The sequence below is a fragment of the Argentina silus genome (assembly GCF_951799395.1).
Source record: "Argentina silus genome assembly, chromosome: 11".
In the NCBI taxonomy this organism is placed as follows: Eukaryota; Metazoa; Chordata; class Actinopteri; order Argentiniformes; family Argentinidae; genus Argentina; species Argentina silus.
Window position 1 is genome coordinate 4956823 of NC_139665.1, and position 19094 is coordinate 4975916.

At 47.3% G+C, this 19094-nt stretch overlaps 1 protein-coding gene across 2 annotated transcripts in view; it reads left to right on the plus strand.

Moving 5' to 3' along the window:
• Nucleotides 1-19094, plus strand: part of elmo1 (engulfment and cell motility 1 (ced-12 homolog, C. elegans)) — a 63365-nt gene that overhangs the window by 27901 nt on the left and 16370 nt on the right. For both annotated transcript variants that reach the window (XM_083680867.1, XM_083680868.1), the window contains one exon: nucleotides 7403-7539. In XM_083680867.1, the coding sequence (XP_083536993.1) occupies nucleotides 7403-7539 (137 nt within the window). The remainder of the gene's footprint in view (nucleotides 1-7402; nucleotides 7540-19094) is intronic.

Here is a 19094-nt window from a genome sequence, read left to right on the forward strand (position 1 = left end):
ACACATAGATATTGTTTTGACATTTCCCTGCTTTTTTTTTTTTATTATTATATTTTTTTTTTGTGACATTTCCCTGCTTTTATATATATATATATATATATATATATAATTCAGATTGCGGAGTGGGAGGGCTTGTTGGGGGCAACCTGGCTGTCACAGCGGCCTTCTGCTACATTATTCATGTCCCCATCCAGGTGTCCCTGTGTTCCCTCCTTTCCGGCGCACAGCCAATCCTGAAGGATTTATCTTCCCTGCATGTGTCCCCAGAACTGGCCTAATGGAATCTCAATCCGTCAGGCGCCATGCCATGACACTCGGGGCCCCTCTGTTAAAGCAGGCTCACGTGACGTTGATTTGATTTAGTAGTTTATTGTTTAGAATGGCAGAGTGTGGTGAGAAATGTCCCACTTAGTTATTTATGGTGTTTCATCACCTTCAGTTGGACAATGGATGGAGGTACTGTCTCTCACACGTACACGCACACACACACACACACACACACACACACACACACACACACGCACACTCCCGTTCACACACACAGGTGTAAGTCACCTTCAGATGGAGAGTAGATGGATCGGTAGCTGAGATGTGCAGGACTGGACACGCACACACACACACACACACACACACACACACACACACAAGCACACACACAAGCACACACACACACACACACACACACACACACACGCTCACACACACACACAGGCACCATCAGGTACTGAGAGGAATGGCTGTTCAGAGAGGCAGGACTGTGCAGGCTCCAGAGTCACAGTGTTATGATGGCCTTGTTCACGCCTCAGTATCCAATCTGACAACTATCAACACTCGGTCAGAAGGGTTATGAAACATCCAGATAGGAGAAATAAGATCTCTCTGCTCTTTTAGGAGACTCTGAAGGTGGTTCACATTAGCGTAGTTTGTCATATGGGACACCAGTGATGGCCAGGTCTTGTTCAGGTCTTGGTCCCATTGAGGTCCAGTGTTACAGAGGGATAGCTATGAACACGTTCTAACAAATACATTCTTATACCACTCTATCCTGAACGTCACTGTATGTCTGAGTGTTTGGAGCTGAGCTGAGTGATGTCATAAGCTGTTGCCTATGTTGTTGTTGTTGTTGTTGTGGTCACTGTTCTCCCTGAGCCTCCTGTCTTCTGTATGTGTTGATCTGAACTCAGCAGGGGACTCTGAGCCATCCAAACTCATTTACAGGAACGAGACCCTCTGTGATGACATTCCTGAGGTGCCCGCTGTGCCCACACACACACACACACACACACACGCTCATACACACACACACACACACAATCACATTCACTCTCACACAGACACAGGCGTAGGCACAAGCGTAGGCACAGGCACGCGCACACACACACACACACACACACACACACACACACACACACACAGACACACAGACACACAAAGACACACACTCACAGGGGGTGGCAGGCACCCTTCTGAGAGATGCCATGCTGTGAGATGGCTATGCTGTGATGTGTTTGGACTGGTCAGAGAAGTGCCATAGGGATGCAGCAGCCGTCTCTGTAGGGATTCTGTGTGAGGGAGAGCTTCATCCTCAACACACACACGTTGAGATGGGGTTAAGGGGCACAGTTTGTTGCTTTTAGAAGCTTGTTCTACTTTACCCGAATGTATGATTAACCAGCGAAGCCTGTTTGTTCAGTGAAACATCAGAGACCAGAGGATTTTAGGTTTCTGAGAGGGTTTGAGTTGCACTTTAAAAACATGGAAAACATTAAGAAGTGATTAGATTGTAACTGCTGTGTCTCTCAGGCGTGTGGGTGAAAGCACACACATCAAGTATTGAGAAGGGCTGCTACCATTCCTCTGTTTTTAGCCTTAGTGGGCTCACTCACACAGAGAAGCAATTACGCCTTCGGATAAGGAGAGACACGGTTGCCGACGGAGATTTACGCCTGAGGAGAATTAAATTCCCACCCCTGAGACAATCGTGTAGTCCCATGTCTTAGGCTTCAGCTCAACCGGCTAACACAGTCTCGTAGCACGCAGACGACTTGGGGTCCGAGTCCAGGTGGTCACAGAGGAGTGCAGAAACAGGATGCCACCTCACGCTGTTAAGACCTTGTTGCTCAAGACATCCGTTCATCTCGGTCGACAGCGAGCACATGCACAAGCATGGGGTAGTTTCCTTCTGGTGGCTAATGCAGTAAAATCAAGTATAAAATCAAATGAAACAGAGCAGGCTTAGCTTAGCTTAGCTTAGCTCAAACATCTCATTCTGCCTGTTGCTCACTCCACACGCTTAACAAAACACACCGTCAAAATGCATTATGGAGATGTGTCGTAATGAGGGGATTGGTACGACTTTGGAGGGAGAATAGATGAGTAGTTTGTTTATGAGACAGAAGGATCATGGTTTGTTTGTTGTCTTAGCGAGAGCTGTTGTCAGTAGGATAGATGTGTGATTTTTTTTTACCCGGTATGGTTTGAATTCTGCATACACACAGTATCAGTATTGGAGATAACTGTTGGGTGAGGAAAAGAAGTGTTTGTTTTTGCATGAGAAGAATTATGTGTTTCTTCTACGTTTCTGTATTAGGGAAAGCTGTCTGGTTGGAATTCAGTCAATGTCTGTTGTTTGCATAATGACTGAAGTTCTGAGTGTTTTTTTTTTTGGTCAGAACTGTCAAACGTTTTCCCCTGGAAGATTCTATTTCGGTCTTCGTCTGTAGCCGAGCCGTCTGATGTTGGGATGGATTCATGTGAATAGATAAGACAGCTGTCTGATATAGCTAGAATAGATATTGTGTGAATAGATAAGACAGCTGTCTGATATAGCCAGAATAGATGTTGTGTGAATAGATGGGGACCAACTGTCTGATATAGCCAGAATAGATGTTGTGTGAATAGATGGGACCAACTGTCTGATATAGCCAGAATAGATGTTGTGTGAATAGATGGGACCAACTGTCTGATATAGCCAGAATAGATGTTGTGTGTGTGTGTAGGTAGAGCAGCTGTCTGAACCCTCAGCTGTGGTCTGGCTTGTTGTTTTTGCCAGCTTTTTGTTTGTCTTACCTTATTTGTTCTACCTGCCGGCTGTGGTAGTTTTCCCTGTCCGTTTGGCCTCTCTCCTTCTCGACTATTGTTGTAGGCGCCTCTGCACTGACTGAGAAGTTCATGTTAAATCTCTGTTAAATCTCTGTTAAATGATGTTAAATCTCTGTTAAATGATGTTAAATCTCTGTTAAATGATGAGCTCTGGACCGCACAGCTTTGAACATGTTAATGTTGTTGAACCGTGGCTCGGGTCTCTGACCATGCATGCTGTCTTAGCATCCTGTTGTGCAGTGGACAATGACTGCTACTGAAAGGTGTTGCTGACACTGTGTTCTGGACACACACACCCACACACCCACACACCCACACACCCACACACACACACACACACACACACACACACACCCCTAGCTTTCCCCTTGTCACAGGTGGATGTCCAGGCATGCTGGCGCGGTAATTGGAGTGAGGATGACACCTTTCAGTGTGTATTTGTCATGTTTGTCATGCCACAGGCCTCCAAGGTGACTCTCCCTCTTGTTTTGCTTATTTGTCCTTTCCGTCTCCCTCCACACACATTCATCTCACTAGGCCATGACAGATGTCAGGAAGGTCACACACACACACACACACACACACGCGCGCACACACACTCACTCACTCTCGTTTGCTCACTCTTGCTCACACTCTTTCGCTCTCCCACACACACGCGCGCACACACACACACACACACACACACATACACACCACGCTTAGTCACCTCTCCCTTCCCGGGACGCATCTGTGCAGCAGCCAGTTTTGAGCTCAAATTAGCAGTGGCCAGACGTCACTGTTCCAAGCCTTCATATTGGATTGAGTCTGGCAGACAGTGATCGGTGGTTCATCAGGCTGTCACTCATTAAGATCCCAGAGATGACAGTGAACTTTGACCGCCCCCAGGCACAGCCCACCCACTCACATCCTTGTGATGACGGAACTCAGCATAGGTTCCAGAATTGTCCATTGATTCCCTTCATGTCTCATTGGAGCATGTGATTCATGTATTTCGCCCCTAATGTTTTTTAATTAAGAGAACCTACAATATGTTTTTCTTATTAGTATCTCATTACTGTAGATATTGTATCGTCAAATGGCTGTTTCAGAGAGAGGGATTGGGTTGGAGATCTCTTTAGATGATGACTGTAGTATGTCCTTACATTACAAGGCTCCTAATAAGGAGTGCAACTTTGGATGTCTTTTTTTAAGATGACCGACAATGCTTGTGCACACTTCCATGAGAGACTCCCTCTACACCCCCGTTACGAAGACCTCTCGGAGGTATCGATGGTCTCATTTTGACGGGCATATGGCCTAGTAGGACAAACACAGCTCACGTTGGTAACTTATACCTTCATGTTCCTCTGTAGTATAGTATGTGTGGCCCAGTCAGTCCATTGAATGTGTTGGAGCTATTTGCACCAGATCTGACCATGTGAGACTAGTCTACAGAGAGGCTGGCCTGCTGTCGCCAGCCCTATCAGATGGCTTGAAGGAGCGTGGGGGCCAGATGGTGTAACCCCCCCCACCCCCCCTCCCCCACCCCCCCTCCATGACTCACTCAGACTGCCCGGAACTCCTCTGGGAGTTGTGTCCTACCGTCCACTCACCAGTGATGTCATCCTGTGATATAACCACACTATGATGCAATGGTTTACCCCAAGATCGTGGAAGAGTTTGAGGGATCAAATTAGTTGATTTTGTGAGTTGCATTTGTGCATGTGTGTGTATGTGCATGTGTGTGTGTGTGTATGTGTGTGTATGTGTACAGTATGTGTTGTCTTAGTGCAGGATTGGAAGAAACCATACACACACGTACATCTGTGACTGACCGGTATCGAACCCACGTCGCCTGCACACAACAACACTGTGTAAGCCAGTTGAGCCGAGGCGGTAACTTGAGGAGCTAATTCAGGTCTTAAGATCTCTGGCGAAAAGTGAGTCATGTTCTTTCTTATGGCTCTTGATATTGGAGGTTGAAAAGACCTGAATTCTCAACCTGAGCATTATGAGATTTATGGCAGTTTGAACTTTAAAGAGCCTTTGTATGGTCTCACATCGCTGTGTGATTCAAACCTCCCCGAGGGAATTATAGTTTTACACACACACATGCACATGCACATGCTCACACACACACACACACACACACACACACACACACACACACATATACACAGGGTCAGGAGGGGTCAGATGAGGCTGTAGCTTTACCAGATTAAGGTCATGTTCAGCCCTATTGAATTTGGGCCGGTGAAAAGAGGAGCATGCTCTATCTGTTTATCTGGTAGAAAGACGGGCAGTTCCAGGGTACATTCACAATGTGGTATCAAAACTCATAACCACTTAACAATCTCATGGCCATTATCACTTGTCACTCCAGCAGTGTCCCAGACATTCAATATCTCCGAATTTGGACATTGCTTTGTCTCCGCTAGTCAAGCATGGCCCAGATTTCAGCCTCTTTAATAATTTGTTTGTCATGGGAGAATTGTGTTTGTCAGATTAAATATTCAGAGTTTTAAATTTGTACAAGCAAGTCTATAACTGAAAAGTTACCCTACAGTGTAGTCTTGGGGTATGAATTATACAGTGCAGAACGTTAGCGTGAAGAAGGGAAGGTCAGGTTATGGTGACGTTCCGACATCATGTTAGAGAATGTTAGCACAGAATGCCCACAGCTGTCAGACCTGATGGAGGTTTTACTACCAAGGAATGAATTACAAGGTAGAGCTCCAAGACTTGACGATCTGCTGCAGCCCAGCAAAACCTGTCCCAGTCTGAAAGTGAAACACCAAAGCCAGGCTGACATTTAATTCCCCTTCAACCCGGATACCTCAGGCCCAGCCCACCCCATCAATAAACACCCCAGAGAACCACAATCATCCTTAACCCTCCACCCACCCTGCCAAATGAAGGAAACAGCCAGATTGAGTCAGGTTTTTTCCCTCCCTCCCTCCCTCCCTCCCAAGCTCTGTCCCTCAGGGCAGTGGACCTGTCGAGTAAGCAGCCAGTCAGTGCATGTTCTGCCTCTCCTGTTAGCTCTCTGACTGGCTGACCGACCGACTGACTGACTGACTGATGGCCCTGGCAGTGCTCAATCTTCCCTTCCCCGGGGCGACGACATCCACATCGCTTCAAATCAAGGCCCTGGCCCGGGCGCCCCTGCAGGCATCATTCATTATGCGGTGAAGTTTCCATTTTCTGCCGAGCTGATGCAATTGCGTGGCCCCAGTAGAGGAGGGCGGGCACCCCTCCTGCGATGCCTGGAGACTCCGTAAACGGGCTCTCAGCTCAGAGCCGTTCATCTGGAGGCAGCTCCAAATGGCTCCCAAAGACAGAAGAGAAGAGTGTGTAGTTCAAATGAATGCAGAGCAGCCCTGTCATCATTCCACTCTGGGGTATTTGCTGTGGGAGGAATCTTTCAAAGAAGCTCTGCCGCGATGGTGTTTCTGCAGCTTCGTTAGCCGCAAAGTGCAAGCAAAGAGGGACACTGCTACGGTTAGCTTCAGAAAGTGAAAACATCCTCGCTGAATCAAATGGTACAGCATCAGCGGTTATAATAAGGGAGTTTTTTTTGTTGTTGTTGTTGTTAAAAGGGGTTTTAGATTGCAGTATCACAGAGGCATGTGGATGCAATGAGAGACTAGATTTCGTTCTCAGTAGGGGGTTTATGATGAATCCTATAACCCAATGAACACTTATTTGCTGCTACTTCTGTAATAATGTCAAATCATCATGGCCTCTCGGGGAAAGACCTAGATTGAAAAAGTGCTTCGTGGAGAATGAGGGAGCCTTTTCCTTTCATCTACACATGACGTTTTTTGATCAGCAGGGCTTCACCGTGTCTCATTCAGTAGAAGGAAGAACTCTTGTCTCGATGATAAGTGCATGGAAAACCGTTTACAACCAGAGAGACCCGTAGTGTGTGCTGAAGTTTTGCTCATTGAGAACTTTCCATTCGATGTGTTTGTTTAAAATGGTTGTGTGGGATGTTGGTTTCTGTAGTAAGGCGTTAGTCAGTGGTCTAAAGGTAGGTTAGAGGCCACAGTCGCAGCCGAAGCCTGGCTCACTTACTTCTGAATAGAAGGCAGCCTTCTGCAGTAAACACTGATCAGAGGAAAACCGTAAATGAATTAACTCAGTCCCATGTATAAACCATGATCTGCACATTCTGTGTGTGTAGGAGTCTAGTGGGGATCGGTTCCTCAGGGCTTGGAACTGCTCAGTTGAGGAAGAAGATGCCTCCTAACTGATTGATTTACTGTCCAGTGTACCATCCGACATCAGGTTCACCCCTCCTCTTCTCCTCTGTCCACAGCCAGTGAGAACTGCCATGACTTCCACCCCATGTTCTTCACCAACGAACGCTCCTTCGAGGAGTTCTTCTGCATCTGCATCCAGCTGCTCAACAAGACCTGGAAGGAAATGAGGGCCACCAGTGAAGACTTCAACAAGGTCTGTGTGTGACTGCGGAGAGAGCAGTTGGTGGTTAGAGCACTTCTCAGCTTCTGATGTTAGTGAGGGCTATTTCTTTCTTTCTTGTATATACACAGATCAGTCAAATTCTTTTAATCTCTCTTGCCTTTCTTTCTTTATTGAAAGCAAAGTGACTTCTATTGTGGTTTGTTTTGGACATGTGTTGTGACTGGTGTGTGGTGGGTGATGTGTTCTCTGAGAAGTGGGCAGCAGAGCAACATGGCTGTAATTACAATTATGATAATGGCATCGCAAGCTGGGGCTGCATACCGGATGAAAGTTATAATGACGGTCCCGCCTATATACATCTCCACATGCACACAGGCTTGATTAAGATGCGTAGACATGGAAATCGATTTCTCAACGTCTGCTTAGATGAGTTTCCTCGAGGCGTGCCTCTTTGAGGAGAGATTGAGGGAGGAGGGGAGTCGGCGCACACCCCGAGGCTTTTCAATTTAATTCTTCATCCCTGTTGTCTGACATGAAAAACACATCAAAGTCCTCCGCTGGTCTAGCTGCTTATTTATACCCCGGCTTCATTTACAGACCGACAATCTGGATGATAATAATAACACATTTTCAACCCGCTAATCTTGATTCAGTCATTGCCTGGGTGCTTTGTTGCTACACCGTCTGATGTAGCCATAGACGTACAGTATACAGTAAATCAGATGTGCTGGCCATTCAGTCAAACCTATATTGCAGTATTTACGCAATACCATATACTCAAAGTATACTCAGCTCAGTAGATGCAGTGTCCATAATTTTGTAATTTGTGTGAACTAAGTGTGTTGGCCAACTTCAGTAAACATTAGCAGGGCATCTCATGAAAGCCTTGCAGGCCTATTAAACAGTTGCTACAAGCAGTAGCCCCGCAACTGAAGTTGCTCTGACCGAGCCTCGAACTTGTGACCTCTGGCTTTCCATCACACGTGACCTTCTCCTCGAATACGCGATGTTAATCAGCTACGCTATGGAAAAGCTAGCAATCTGACAGCACGGGGGTGGGGGTATTTGAACTTGAGGAGCGAGTTCACCATCTCATCTCGGTCACACTTGCTTCATCACCCCCTGGGTATTCTGTTCCGCAGGGGCAATATTCTTAGCACCTCATATACATCACATATTAATTAGGAAATATACTTTATGGTGTGAAGGTGACATTGTAATTGGGAATAAGAGCTAATTCAGCATTCGTGGTGTCCTCGCTACCTTTGCCAGGACTGTGCTTGCTGTTTTTATTTATGTGGGTAGTGTACATAGAGATGCTTATGCTGGGGTTGCATCTGCTCTGAGGGAGCTTCAGAGGTGGAGTGTATATGGGGTTGGTTAGCATTGCCTTGCTTGTAGCAGTGAAAACATTGATCTTTTGAGGTTTTGTCAGCCTGGACGTCAGTCTGTTTCAGCACTAGTCTACAAAAAAAGACTAGCTGTGGACTTAGCTATTGATTTGAATAAAATCAATAGGCCTACGTTTGCAATGTTTTTGCCATCTTGTGTGAAATATCTTTATAAATATGTTTATAGATTTTCTTAAAAAACATATAAGTGGTAATGTTTTATGAAGTCAGAAATGTGTAAGTGTGAATCATCTATTATCTAATAAAACTTGACAAAGCCATACAAGTGTTAATTCAAGACCAGTGCTGGTGTTGTGGGCCCCAGGTGAGGCGCCTGTCTGTTGGCCCCTGAGGCTGGCCCTATGACCTGGTGACCTGAATAGCTTCACAGATGCTCTAGCTAGTATCTCTACCCTCTTGGCAATGGGTGACCTGTATATACAAGAGCTGAAGCATTAAAGGTACAGTCTGCATTATCAAGATTCAGTCTTAAATTCTGGTAGAAAGTATTGACCTGGCTGGACTGAGAGGTGTACTTCACTTTTGATTGGCTTTTTGTCTTACATTTACATTACATTTATGGCATTTAGCAGACTAAAGCGACTTACAACAATACATTTGTTTAAGTAAGTGAATCATCTATCCAACAGTCATCATAAGACAAAGTAATCAATGCTCACACCAGGGGCCATAGGCAGTCGTAATGCCAGTAGGCACATTTTTATTTAAAAAAAATTTTTTTTATTATTTTATTAGCAGGAGAGAACTTGTACTTGGCTTGGTAGCGGGGATGAAGAGGTCTCTAGGGTTGGGGTTAGTATAGGGGGGGTAGTGAGGGTGAAGCGGTCTTTAGGAGGGACTGTTAAGATGTAGCCTGAAGAGATGGGTTTTCAATCTATGGATCGGAAGTGACTGCAGTCCTGACAGTAGTGGGAAGCTCATTCCACCAGCGGGGCGCCAGGACAGTGAAAAGCCGTGACAGAGTAGCGCGGCCACTTGTCTTATCTTTTGTCTTTACCTTTTTAATGTTGATCTTGGATTTCACAATCAGAAATAATATAACCATAACATTGTCTTTCTCAATGTGAAAGTGTGTCTTATCTACACTGTGTGGCGGCTGAGCAGAGCTGCAGTCGGTGGGAAGGCAGTGGAAATGTTTTATTAATGAGACAAGGTTGGTGACAGAGTCATAAACACCAGTGCTAATCATCTCTAGCACGCTTAGCAGATCCATGTTTAACAGCAGTTTCATCTGTGGGGGTTCTATCAGACACACACACACACACACACACACACACACACACACACATATATATACACACACACACACACACACACACACACACACACACACAGACACACACACACAACAACAAACACACACCTCTGGGCCAGGAATGTTAATATGTTAATATCTAATCACCTAATTTTCCCTCTAGAAAATCCTCATCCTTCTCTCCTCTGTTGTTCGTGTGGGCGGAGATTCAAGACTGCTCAGTGATTCAATTAGAGCCCAGCGCCGGCCTGGTACCGAGGGACGGGCTGGATCAGTCATGTGACTCCAGCACCACACACGGGCTCACAGTCACTCAGACAACAGATAAGCATGTGTCACCGCCTGGTGCTCAGAATGTCTCTCTCATGGTCTCAGCCGTGCTGCATGAGGTGTTAATGTTGTGGCATACAGTCAGAACAGGCATACAGTCAGAACAGGCATACAGTCAGAACACATGTCTCTCATGGCCTCTGTTGGATTTACATGCAGCACTTTCACCTCAAATCATTCAACGTTTTAGTCACTGGTACTGATCTCCAAGAAGAGGGGTGCCCACACTTTTTCGGCTTGCGAGCTACTTTCAAAAATGACCAGGTCAAAATGATCTACCTACATTAAACAATGCTAAATATATATTGCGAAATATATACATGCGAATGACCCGTAGAAGAGAAGCGATCTCAGACTGGCCGCATTGTACGTCAATCAAGTGGCGCACTCACACTGGCTCAATTGCCTCGTACCGCTGAAGCACAAATGTCCGTCGAAAAAAAAAGAAAAACACGTCCTAATACCACGTGATTTTTTTAATGTCACGCGATCGACCCGCACTACTCTCGCGATCGACCAGTCGATCGTAATCGACGTATTGGGCACCCCTGTCCAAGAACATCAACTGCAGATCAACAGGATCCGGTGTTGTGTTGTGTGTCAATTCTGTTACCCTTTCAGATTTTACCTGTCTTTTCATTTAGAAGAAGCAAGTACAGACTGAATATGTGAATATCAATAATTCAAAGTCATACTGTACTGTATAACAGATATAAAGTACCAGTGATCCTGTGTCATTTGATTGAAATATTGCTTTCTCAGTGTTGGGGAAGCTACTCTGAAAATCGGAGTAACTAAATTACCAATTACTTTACTAAGGAAGAGGTTGAACTACATTTACCCTTGAGAGAAATATAGTTCGTCAAACTAAAGCAATTTGAAAACAAAAAAAATCACTACATCAAAACTGTTTGTTCAACATATGACAGTCAGTTACTGAGAGATGACGAGTCAGTAAGACAGAAACTGAAATGCTGAGAAAGATAAAACAGATGTTTCAAAGTAGGGAGACGGGAAGCAGTGAGGGAATAAATAGTCGGGATATTTGAAGTTCAAGGTCTGGAATAATATTTAAATTCCTATTTCATGTTTTGTTTTTGTGGGGGGGGGGGGGTGAAGTGAGTAGTGACAGTCGCTTACTGCACTGCTACATGGCAAAAAAGTAGTTCACTACTGAAAACACCAGTAAGATTTGAATCTATTGAAACTAATAGTTGAGCTTCATGTGGTGGAACTGCTCCCCAACACTGGCCTTTCAGTGTCTCAGAAGGAACGTCCTCTACGATGGCACAGGATCAATTTGATCTGAATGAAATGTTCAGAAAATGGAAACCTGATGCAATGACGTGGACTGCTCATTGCCTTTTTCTTATTATTACGATTCGCTGATTAAATCATTCATTTGTATGGATGTCATCGTGCTATCGTCGCGTGAAGAGACCTCTCTGGGTATACAGTCGCGTGAAGAGACCTCTCTGGGTATACAGTCGCGTGAAGAGACCTCTCTGGGTATACAGTCGCATGAAGAGACCTCTCTGGGTATACAGTCGCGTATCATGGGTCTGCTGTCTCTCATAAGAAGCATGCATGTGCGTCTGTTCTTAGAAATTAATTTCAAAGCTGTTTCTGACATTCTCCTGAATAAACAGACAGACCTACAGTCTGCAGAGTAGAGAGCTGGGAGCGCTAACGGCTAATCCAAGTGACTGCTGTGTTCACATGCTGTAGCAGCACAGGCACAAATGTCATCGACTGGATGTGTGGGTAGGTAATTAATTAGTTGTGTCTAGCATGAATATGAGGTCGCCCACTTGCATAGACAGGGTTATGATGTTATGCTTTCCTGTGTTTACTCTCATGACAAAATAAGACACAATGTTGCTTTTGGAAAATGTATGTCAACCAGTTCCAAACCTCAATGTTGGGTTACAAAAGGCACAATCCTCCTATTCTTCTAAGCATCCTCAGGTCTGTTAAGTGTGTTATGCTCCTCCTTTTTCCACTCTTTTATGACAAGGCCAGTCCTACCTTCACCTTCATTCTGTGCCCCCCCCCCCCCCCGGCTGACGGCATTGTGTTCGTTTTACACTGCACATTCTACAACACTAATTGATTTCTTTACAGCTGGCTGAGCATCCCCCATCCTCCATGCGCGCACACACACACACACACACACACACACACACACACACACACAGAGGCACGTACAGCATGCACACTCACAGTCGCACACACACACACAAACACACACACACACACACACACACACAGGCTTTTGTGCATACACACATTGACACACCTATCCAAACCACCTCACCGGCTCACACACTTTCAATCTCTCTCTTATTGATACAGGAGCACTTTGTGCTTTCTGCCTGTTTCTGCCTGTTTCTGCCTGTTTCTGCCTCGCATGTCAGAGGGTGGAAGTTGTGGTAGATGCTAGGGAGAGGGAGAGGGAGGAGGATGGAGAAAGGAGAGAGGGGGGGGGAAGGAGAGAGAGAGGGGGGGGAAGGAGAGAGGGAGAAGAGAGAGAGAGAGGGAGATGAACAGGGAGGAGTGGAGAGGGGGAGAGAGAGAGCAGAAGGGAGGGAGAGGGAGAGAGAGAGATGCGGGTGTTTGGGTAATGGAGGCAGGTCTGATGCTCCCAGGGCACTGCTCCGACCGACGGGCAACCGTTTCCCTTGTTTCCATAGCAACCCCAGTCCAATTACCGCCGCTGCACTGCACTGGCCCGCTCTGGCAAGATGTGTGTGTGTGTGTGTGTGTATGTGCGTGTGTGCGCTTATTTCTGAGCACGGTCATATACGACTGCCCTGCATCTCTTTATTCAACTGGCTCTGATGAGAGCCTGCTACGCCTCCTGACTCGAAAAACGCCAGCTCTGTGCACCCAGGCAGAGTGGTACTGATGTAGCAGCTCTCACTCCAGCCCTCCCCTCCTCTCCTCTCCTCTCCTCTCCTCTCCCTCCCTCCCTCCCCCTTTAGAGGGGGAAGGCTCAACCCCCCCCCCCCCCACACACACACACACACAGACCCCACCCCCACACATACACACACAACCCCCCCCTCCTTCCATGTGATCCCCTTTCTGCCACGCCATTGGCTGCTAGCACCGTGGCGTGCGCCCAATCAGGGCTTAAACGCTGAGATCAACATAAGCGGGAGCCGCCTGGCGATCCTCTCAGACTCGGTGGAGAGAGCAGAGGAGAGATCTGGTTCAGGCAGGCAGGAAGGATGAGCGCTAATAACCAAGACGCTCGGCGCGCCCGTGGCTAAATCCCGCTCCTGCTCCAGTCTCTATCAGCTCGGCACAGCTCGACCAGGGAACCATCTGCCTCTCTCTCTCCCCCCCCCCCCCACCCTCCCCCCCCTTCTCTCCATCTCCCTCTTACGCTCCCTCACTCTGCTAGCTGCTCTGTTCTCTCCTCCTCTCTCCTCGCGCGTCCGCCGAGCCTGTCTGTCATTGTGGCGACAGCTGCAACCATGGAGGTGACCGTTACATGTGAGTAGAGAGACAAAACGGCCGATTTGCCTTTTTTTAAATTTGCAGAGAGAGAGAGAGATCGTGGGCTCTTCTTCTTTTTTTTTTACTGATTTAGAATGGAGGGATGGAGGAGAGAGAGAGAGAGGGGGAGCAAGGGAGGAGGAGGAGGGGGGGGGGGGTTGTTTGTGTTGTTGCCTGGCTGCGGAGCAGAGCAGAGTGTTGCTAGCAGGGCCAGACAGATGGGGGAGTGCAGCCAGTCTTTGTGTGGCTCTGGGAGGCATAAGCAGGTTAGAGGAGAGGAGCTCAGCCCCTGATTAAAACCTTACCAATCTGCACACAGCTACAGAGCACTCATTGCAGTCATGGCAGACCTGCATTTGGACGGCAAGGTGGACGGCTCAATGTTGTGAATGGGGGAGGGGGGGGGGGGTCATTTTTTTTCCTTTTTTGTTGAAAGCTACCCACACCCGTTGTTTCTGAACAGAGGAATGCAGACTACTACTACTACTACTACTACTACTACTACTACTACTACTACTACTACACTACTCGTACCCACCGTACGTGCCACAGCTGTTCGTATAGATGGTGTGTGTTCACGGTGTCATCTGGACACTCTCAGAATGCAAGTCACAATGTACATTTAGTATTCTGACAGACAGGTGTGTTTCTGACAGCAGTGCTGAATCACTCAGGGTAATCTGCTTTTCTTCAGACATATCGAGGAATTGTTTGGCTTTGTTGGATTATTCAAATAGGAAAAATCCCCAATATTAGTGCAGCTGACAGAACCTCCTCTGACCCCAATGTACCCCCCCCCCCCATCTGCTATGTGTTGCTCCATGTCTGTTTTGCCAGTGTCTACATTGATCAAGTGTGCATTGTACTTTGGAATGTTTCCGAGACGTTGTCTGTTCTCTGTCAGTGTGTGCCTACCGTGTCTGTAACGACTGGAACACACATCAGATGGTCATGTGTAGTCTTGCAACGTGCTCCATCCCAAGTGGAGGGAAGGTGCAGTCACAGGGTTGGTGATGGTGGATGGGATGTGGAAGTGGTGGATGTCTGTAGTTGTTAGGGACACTGTACTGTAGGCAGCTGAGCCTCTGTCTCAGTGTTGGTGGTGACTCTCTCCTCCACTCTCCCCTCTCCTTCACTCTCTCCTCTCTCCTTCACTCTCCCCTCTCCTTCACTCTCCCCTCTCCTTCACTCTCTTCCCCCCTCTCCTTCACTCAACCCTCTCCTTCACTCTCTCCCCTCTCCTTCACTCTCCCCTCTCCCCCACTCTCCCCTCTCCTTCACTCTCCCCTCTCCCCCACTCTCCCCTCTCCTTCACTCTCCCCTCTCCACTCACCCCTCTCCTTCACTCTCCCCTCTCCCCTCTCCTCCCCTCTCCTTCACTCTCAACCCTCTCCCCCACTCTCCCCTCTCCCCCACTCTCCCCTCTCCTTCACTCACCCCTCTCCCCCTCTCCTCCCCTCTCCTTCACTCTCTCCCCTCTCCCCCACTCTCCCCTCTCCTCCTGAGGAAGCAGGCAGGGGGACCAGACATTCTCTCAGGGGGACTCTCGTCCTCTCAGCCTCTCTCTTCCTCCTTTGCTCCTCACACACTCTGCTCTCCCCCCGTCTCTCTCTCCCCCCCCGTCTCTCTCTCCACCGTCTCTCGTCCTTTCACTCTCCCCCTATCTCGCCACCCATTTCCCTTTCCCTCCCTTTTGGTGAAACCAGACAAGCTATTTATATCCCTCTGCCTTCTTCCACCCTAACAAGGTTTTTGTCTCTGAAGGAGTTGGCATTGATGTGTGGCTGCACTCCCCCCCCCCCCCCCCCCCCCCTCCTGGCAGAGAGTGTGTGTGTGTGTGTGTGTGTGTGTGTGTGTGTGTGTGTGTGTGTGTGTGTGTGTGTGTGCGGGCGGGCGGGCGCGCTGGAGCGTTGCTGTAGTATTGCTGTACACTGTGGCCCTAGGGGGCATCTTTCATCCAAGTCAGTGCAGCCTCACTAACGCTGAGAATGCCAGAGCTATGCACACAGATACGACTGGGGAAATCAACAGCATTTACATCAGGCAGCCGGAGCTGCAGGAGCGGAGAGAGAGACATTTAAATGTCATGTGGTGATGTTTGGATGTTGGGTCTGGAACACATAAATAAGATTGAGGGAATCAGTAAATGTTGAGAATAGTCAGTAGAAATTAGAATGAAGATGTGTCTTGGACAGGGATGGGTTATGTCTACAGAGTGAGTGTGTTTGTGTGTGTTTGTGTGTGTGTGTATGTCTACAGAGTGTGTGTGTTTGTGTGTCGTACCGTGTGTCTTACCGTGTTTGTGTGTCTTACCATTGGCCCTCAGGTCTGTCAATGTCTACACACCATCTCTGCTCTTGTGGTGTTTAGGACTGCAATAGGACTGCCCTGAGACCTCTACATTCTATAACAGTGTATAGGTGTGTGTGTGTGTGTGTGTGTGTGTGTGTGTGTGTGTGTGTGTTTTGATATGCGAGTGGGTCTTACTTGGGCCTTCTTTCATCTCTGGGTACATTTGACCTCATCACATGGGATGACGACATGGTGGAATATGCCTCTCTATACCACCCCATACAGTTTCTCACCACCACTGAAAGTCCATTCATTTTCACATTCAGCTGATTCTTCAAAAATGCCTTCTGACAGTTTTCCCCCTGCATGGAGGACTGCCTCTCTAAAAAAAAAAAAAAAAAAAAGAAACGACAACAACAGTAGCAGTAGCAGCAGAGGCAGCAGTGAACCCAGTGTTGCTCAGGCGCGTGGAGCTCTCTGGGGGGAGCCAGGCAGATGCCACGCGCTGAGGTCTCTCAACGCATCACTCTCCGCAGCACAAGAACTCTCTAACAGGTCCCTGGGGACACACACAGAGAATGAGCAGCCCTGTAACGCTTCACAAAGCAACACGCACGGCCCTGTAAACAAAGCACTACTAGGAATCAGAAAAGACATGGCTGCTCTGTATCGGGTCAGAAGGATTGTGCTGCACTGGGGGGGAAAAGGCTCACAAGAGCTAGAGAGGGAAGTGGAAATGGTTCCTTGACTCTTCTTAATACTCTAAGTGGATTTATTTTCTTTCCTAAAAGACTTTAACTCTCCGTGACATCCACGTGTTGCGACTGCATCTGTGACGGTTTTGTTTTTCTTCAGAACAACAAAACACTGTCACAGTGACTAGTTGAAGTAGTCTATTTTGACAACAGCGAGACTTTTGTGTCACGGTGTTGTCACAGTGTTACCCACGCTTCTTTGCTGCTTATCCCCTCCTGACAGTCCATCACGGCTCACACAGACCATCGGAGGCGAGGGAAAAGGTGAGCGCTGCTTTCCGGAGACGGTGTCAGTACCACTCCCATGATTCAAACGAAGTAAACAAACTCACTATTTTTAACAAGGTGGAGATGCTTGCTTATATAGGTTTACTTTAGTTTGATGTCAGTTAGAAGGGGATTATTAATTATGGATTGAACATTGAATGTGGGGGTGGAGAAAAATACAATAAATGTATTCCCTCTCATCTCTGTGGGCTCCATGTTGAACAGCAGGGGAAGGCAGTGTTGTTGAGACCGTGTGAGAGATGCTGGGGGGTGGGGGGGGGGGGGGGGGGGTCGGGGGGGTGGGTGGGGGGCATAAGTTCACGGGCATGCTTTAGTGGTATCACATCCATTAATGAGATCTCAGATTGTGTTCAGGGACCGAGAGAGAGAGAGAGAGAGCAGTGATTATTTAGCGATTACGCTCCCAGAGGTGCGTTTGGGTGATCATCCCAGATTTTTCCCTCAGACTTGAGTGCCGTGATGGAGGATTGACAGCTCGTAAATGATGTCGTTAGCGTCCGCTTAGGTAAATTGAGCAGCGCCGATGGCCGATTGGCCGGTGACGGGGACTATCATTTCTCACGGCTGACGTGGCCGCAGTGATGGTAATGAGGGATGGGTCTGGGACAGGAAGTGCCCTTTGTTCGTCTCTCAGAAGGATGGGAAGAAGCCTGAACGGGAATATTAGTCACACCTCACATGGAGTAAAACAACGTTCAGAAACAGCCCCTCGCCCCTACGAGCTAGATACTTGTAGTGGCTAGACGTTGTTTCTGGATAGGTATAGGAGTAGAATGAAGTTGCTTTTAGACACTGACCTTGGCTCAGTTTTGTATCCTCTGTAATGGTTAAGTTGAGGATAAGGGGGAGGGTAAGCTGATCCTAGATGTGTGCCAAGGGGTAACGTCAATAGGGCACAGCGTCCTGTGTGCTGACGTCAGATCGCCTCTTACAAGGTGCTTGGTGAGCATCGATGGCTGTCCTGGGCTTTCGGCAATGACAAATAAATTATTCATGATGAGCCCTGTGTGTTGTGTAGGGACCATGTGCTCCTATTAAATGTGATGAATATTCAAAACGTTAATTAGCCTGAGTGGGGCCACATGGACTCAACAGAATTGTTTTCCTGCTCAAGACATGTTGCAAATGAAAATGGCCGTACTAAGGGAGGGATTGTTCAGATGATGTAGATGTAGAAGCAAACCACAAATTACAGTGTTGCTATGGACAAGAACAGTGTTATCTTTCCTTGAAAAGATTAAAGATATTATGTGATATTATGACCAATTACTTTGAGAAAGTCCAGCAATGTCACCCCTGTCCTGCTTCACAACAACAAATGGGCAGCTATGGTTAGTTTTCTGGTCTGACAGAATGACAGACCATTTCTAATCTCAAGTGGAGAATGAATATAAGACTTAATTGTGTGTGTGTGTGTGTGTGTGTGTGTGTGTGCGTGTGTGCGTGTGAATTTATGATCGATGACCTTGTGAGATTGTAATTAAAATCGGGGGACAGGAGAAATAAATCTCACACACCCTGATTGCGGTCGCCCAGCCTTCCACACCTAGCCTTCTGAGAGAGAAAAGGGCTGGACGAGATCTGAGTGAAACGCTGAGGTGGCAAAGCCCACATTCAGGGGGATAAATCTGGGTTTATGTCTCCCTCTCGAAGGGGAACATAAAGACATGACATACATTTTCCCTTCAGGTTAAACACAGACAACAGAGGGACAGAGGGAGTCTTTGTGTGTCCCTCTGAAGGGGAGAG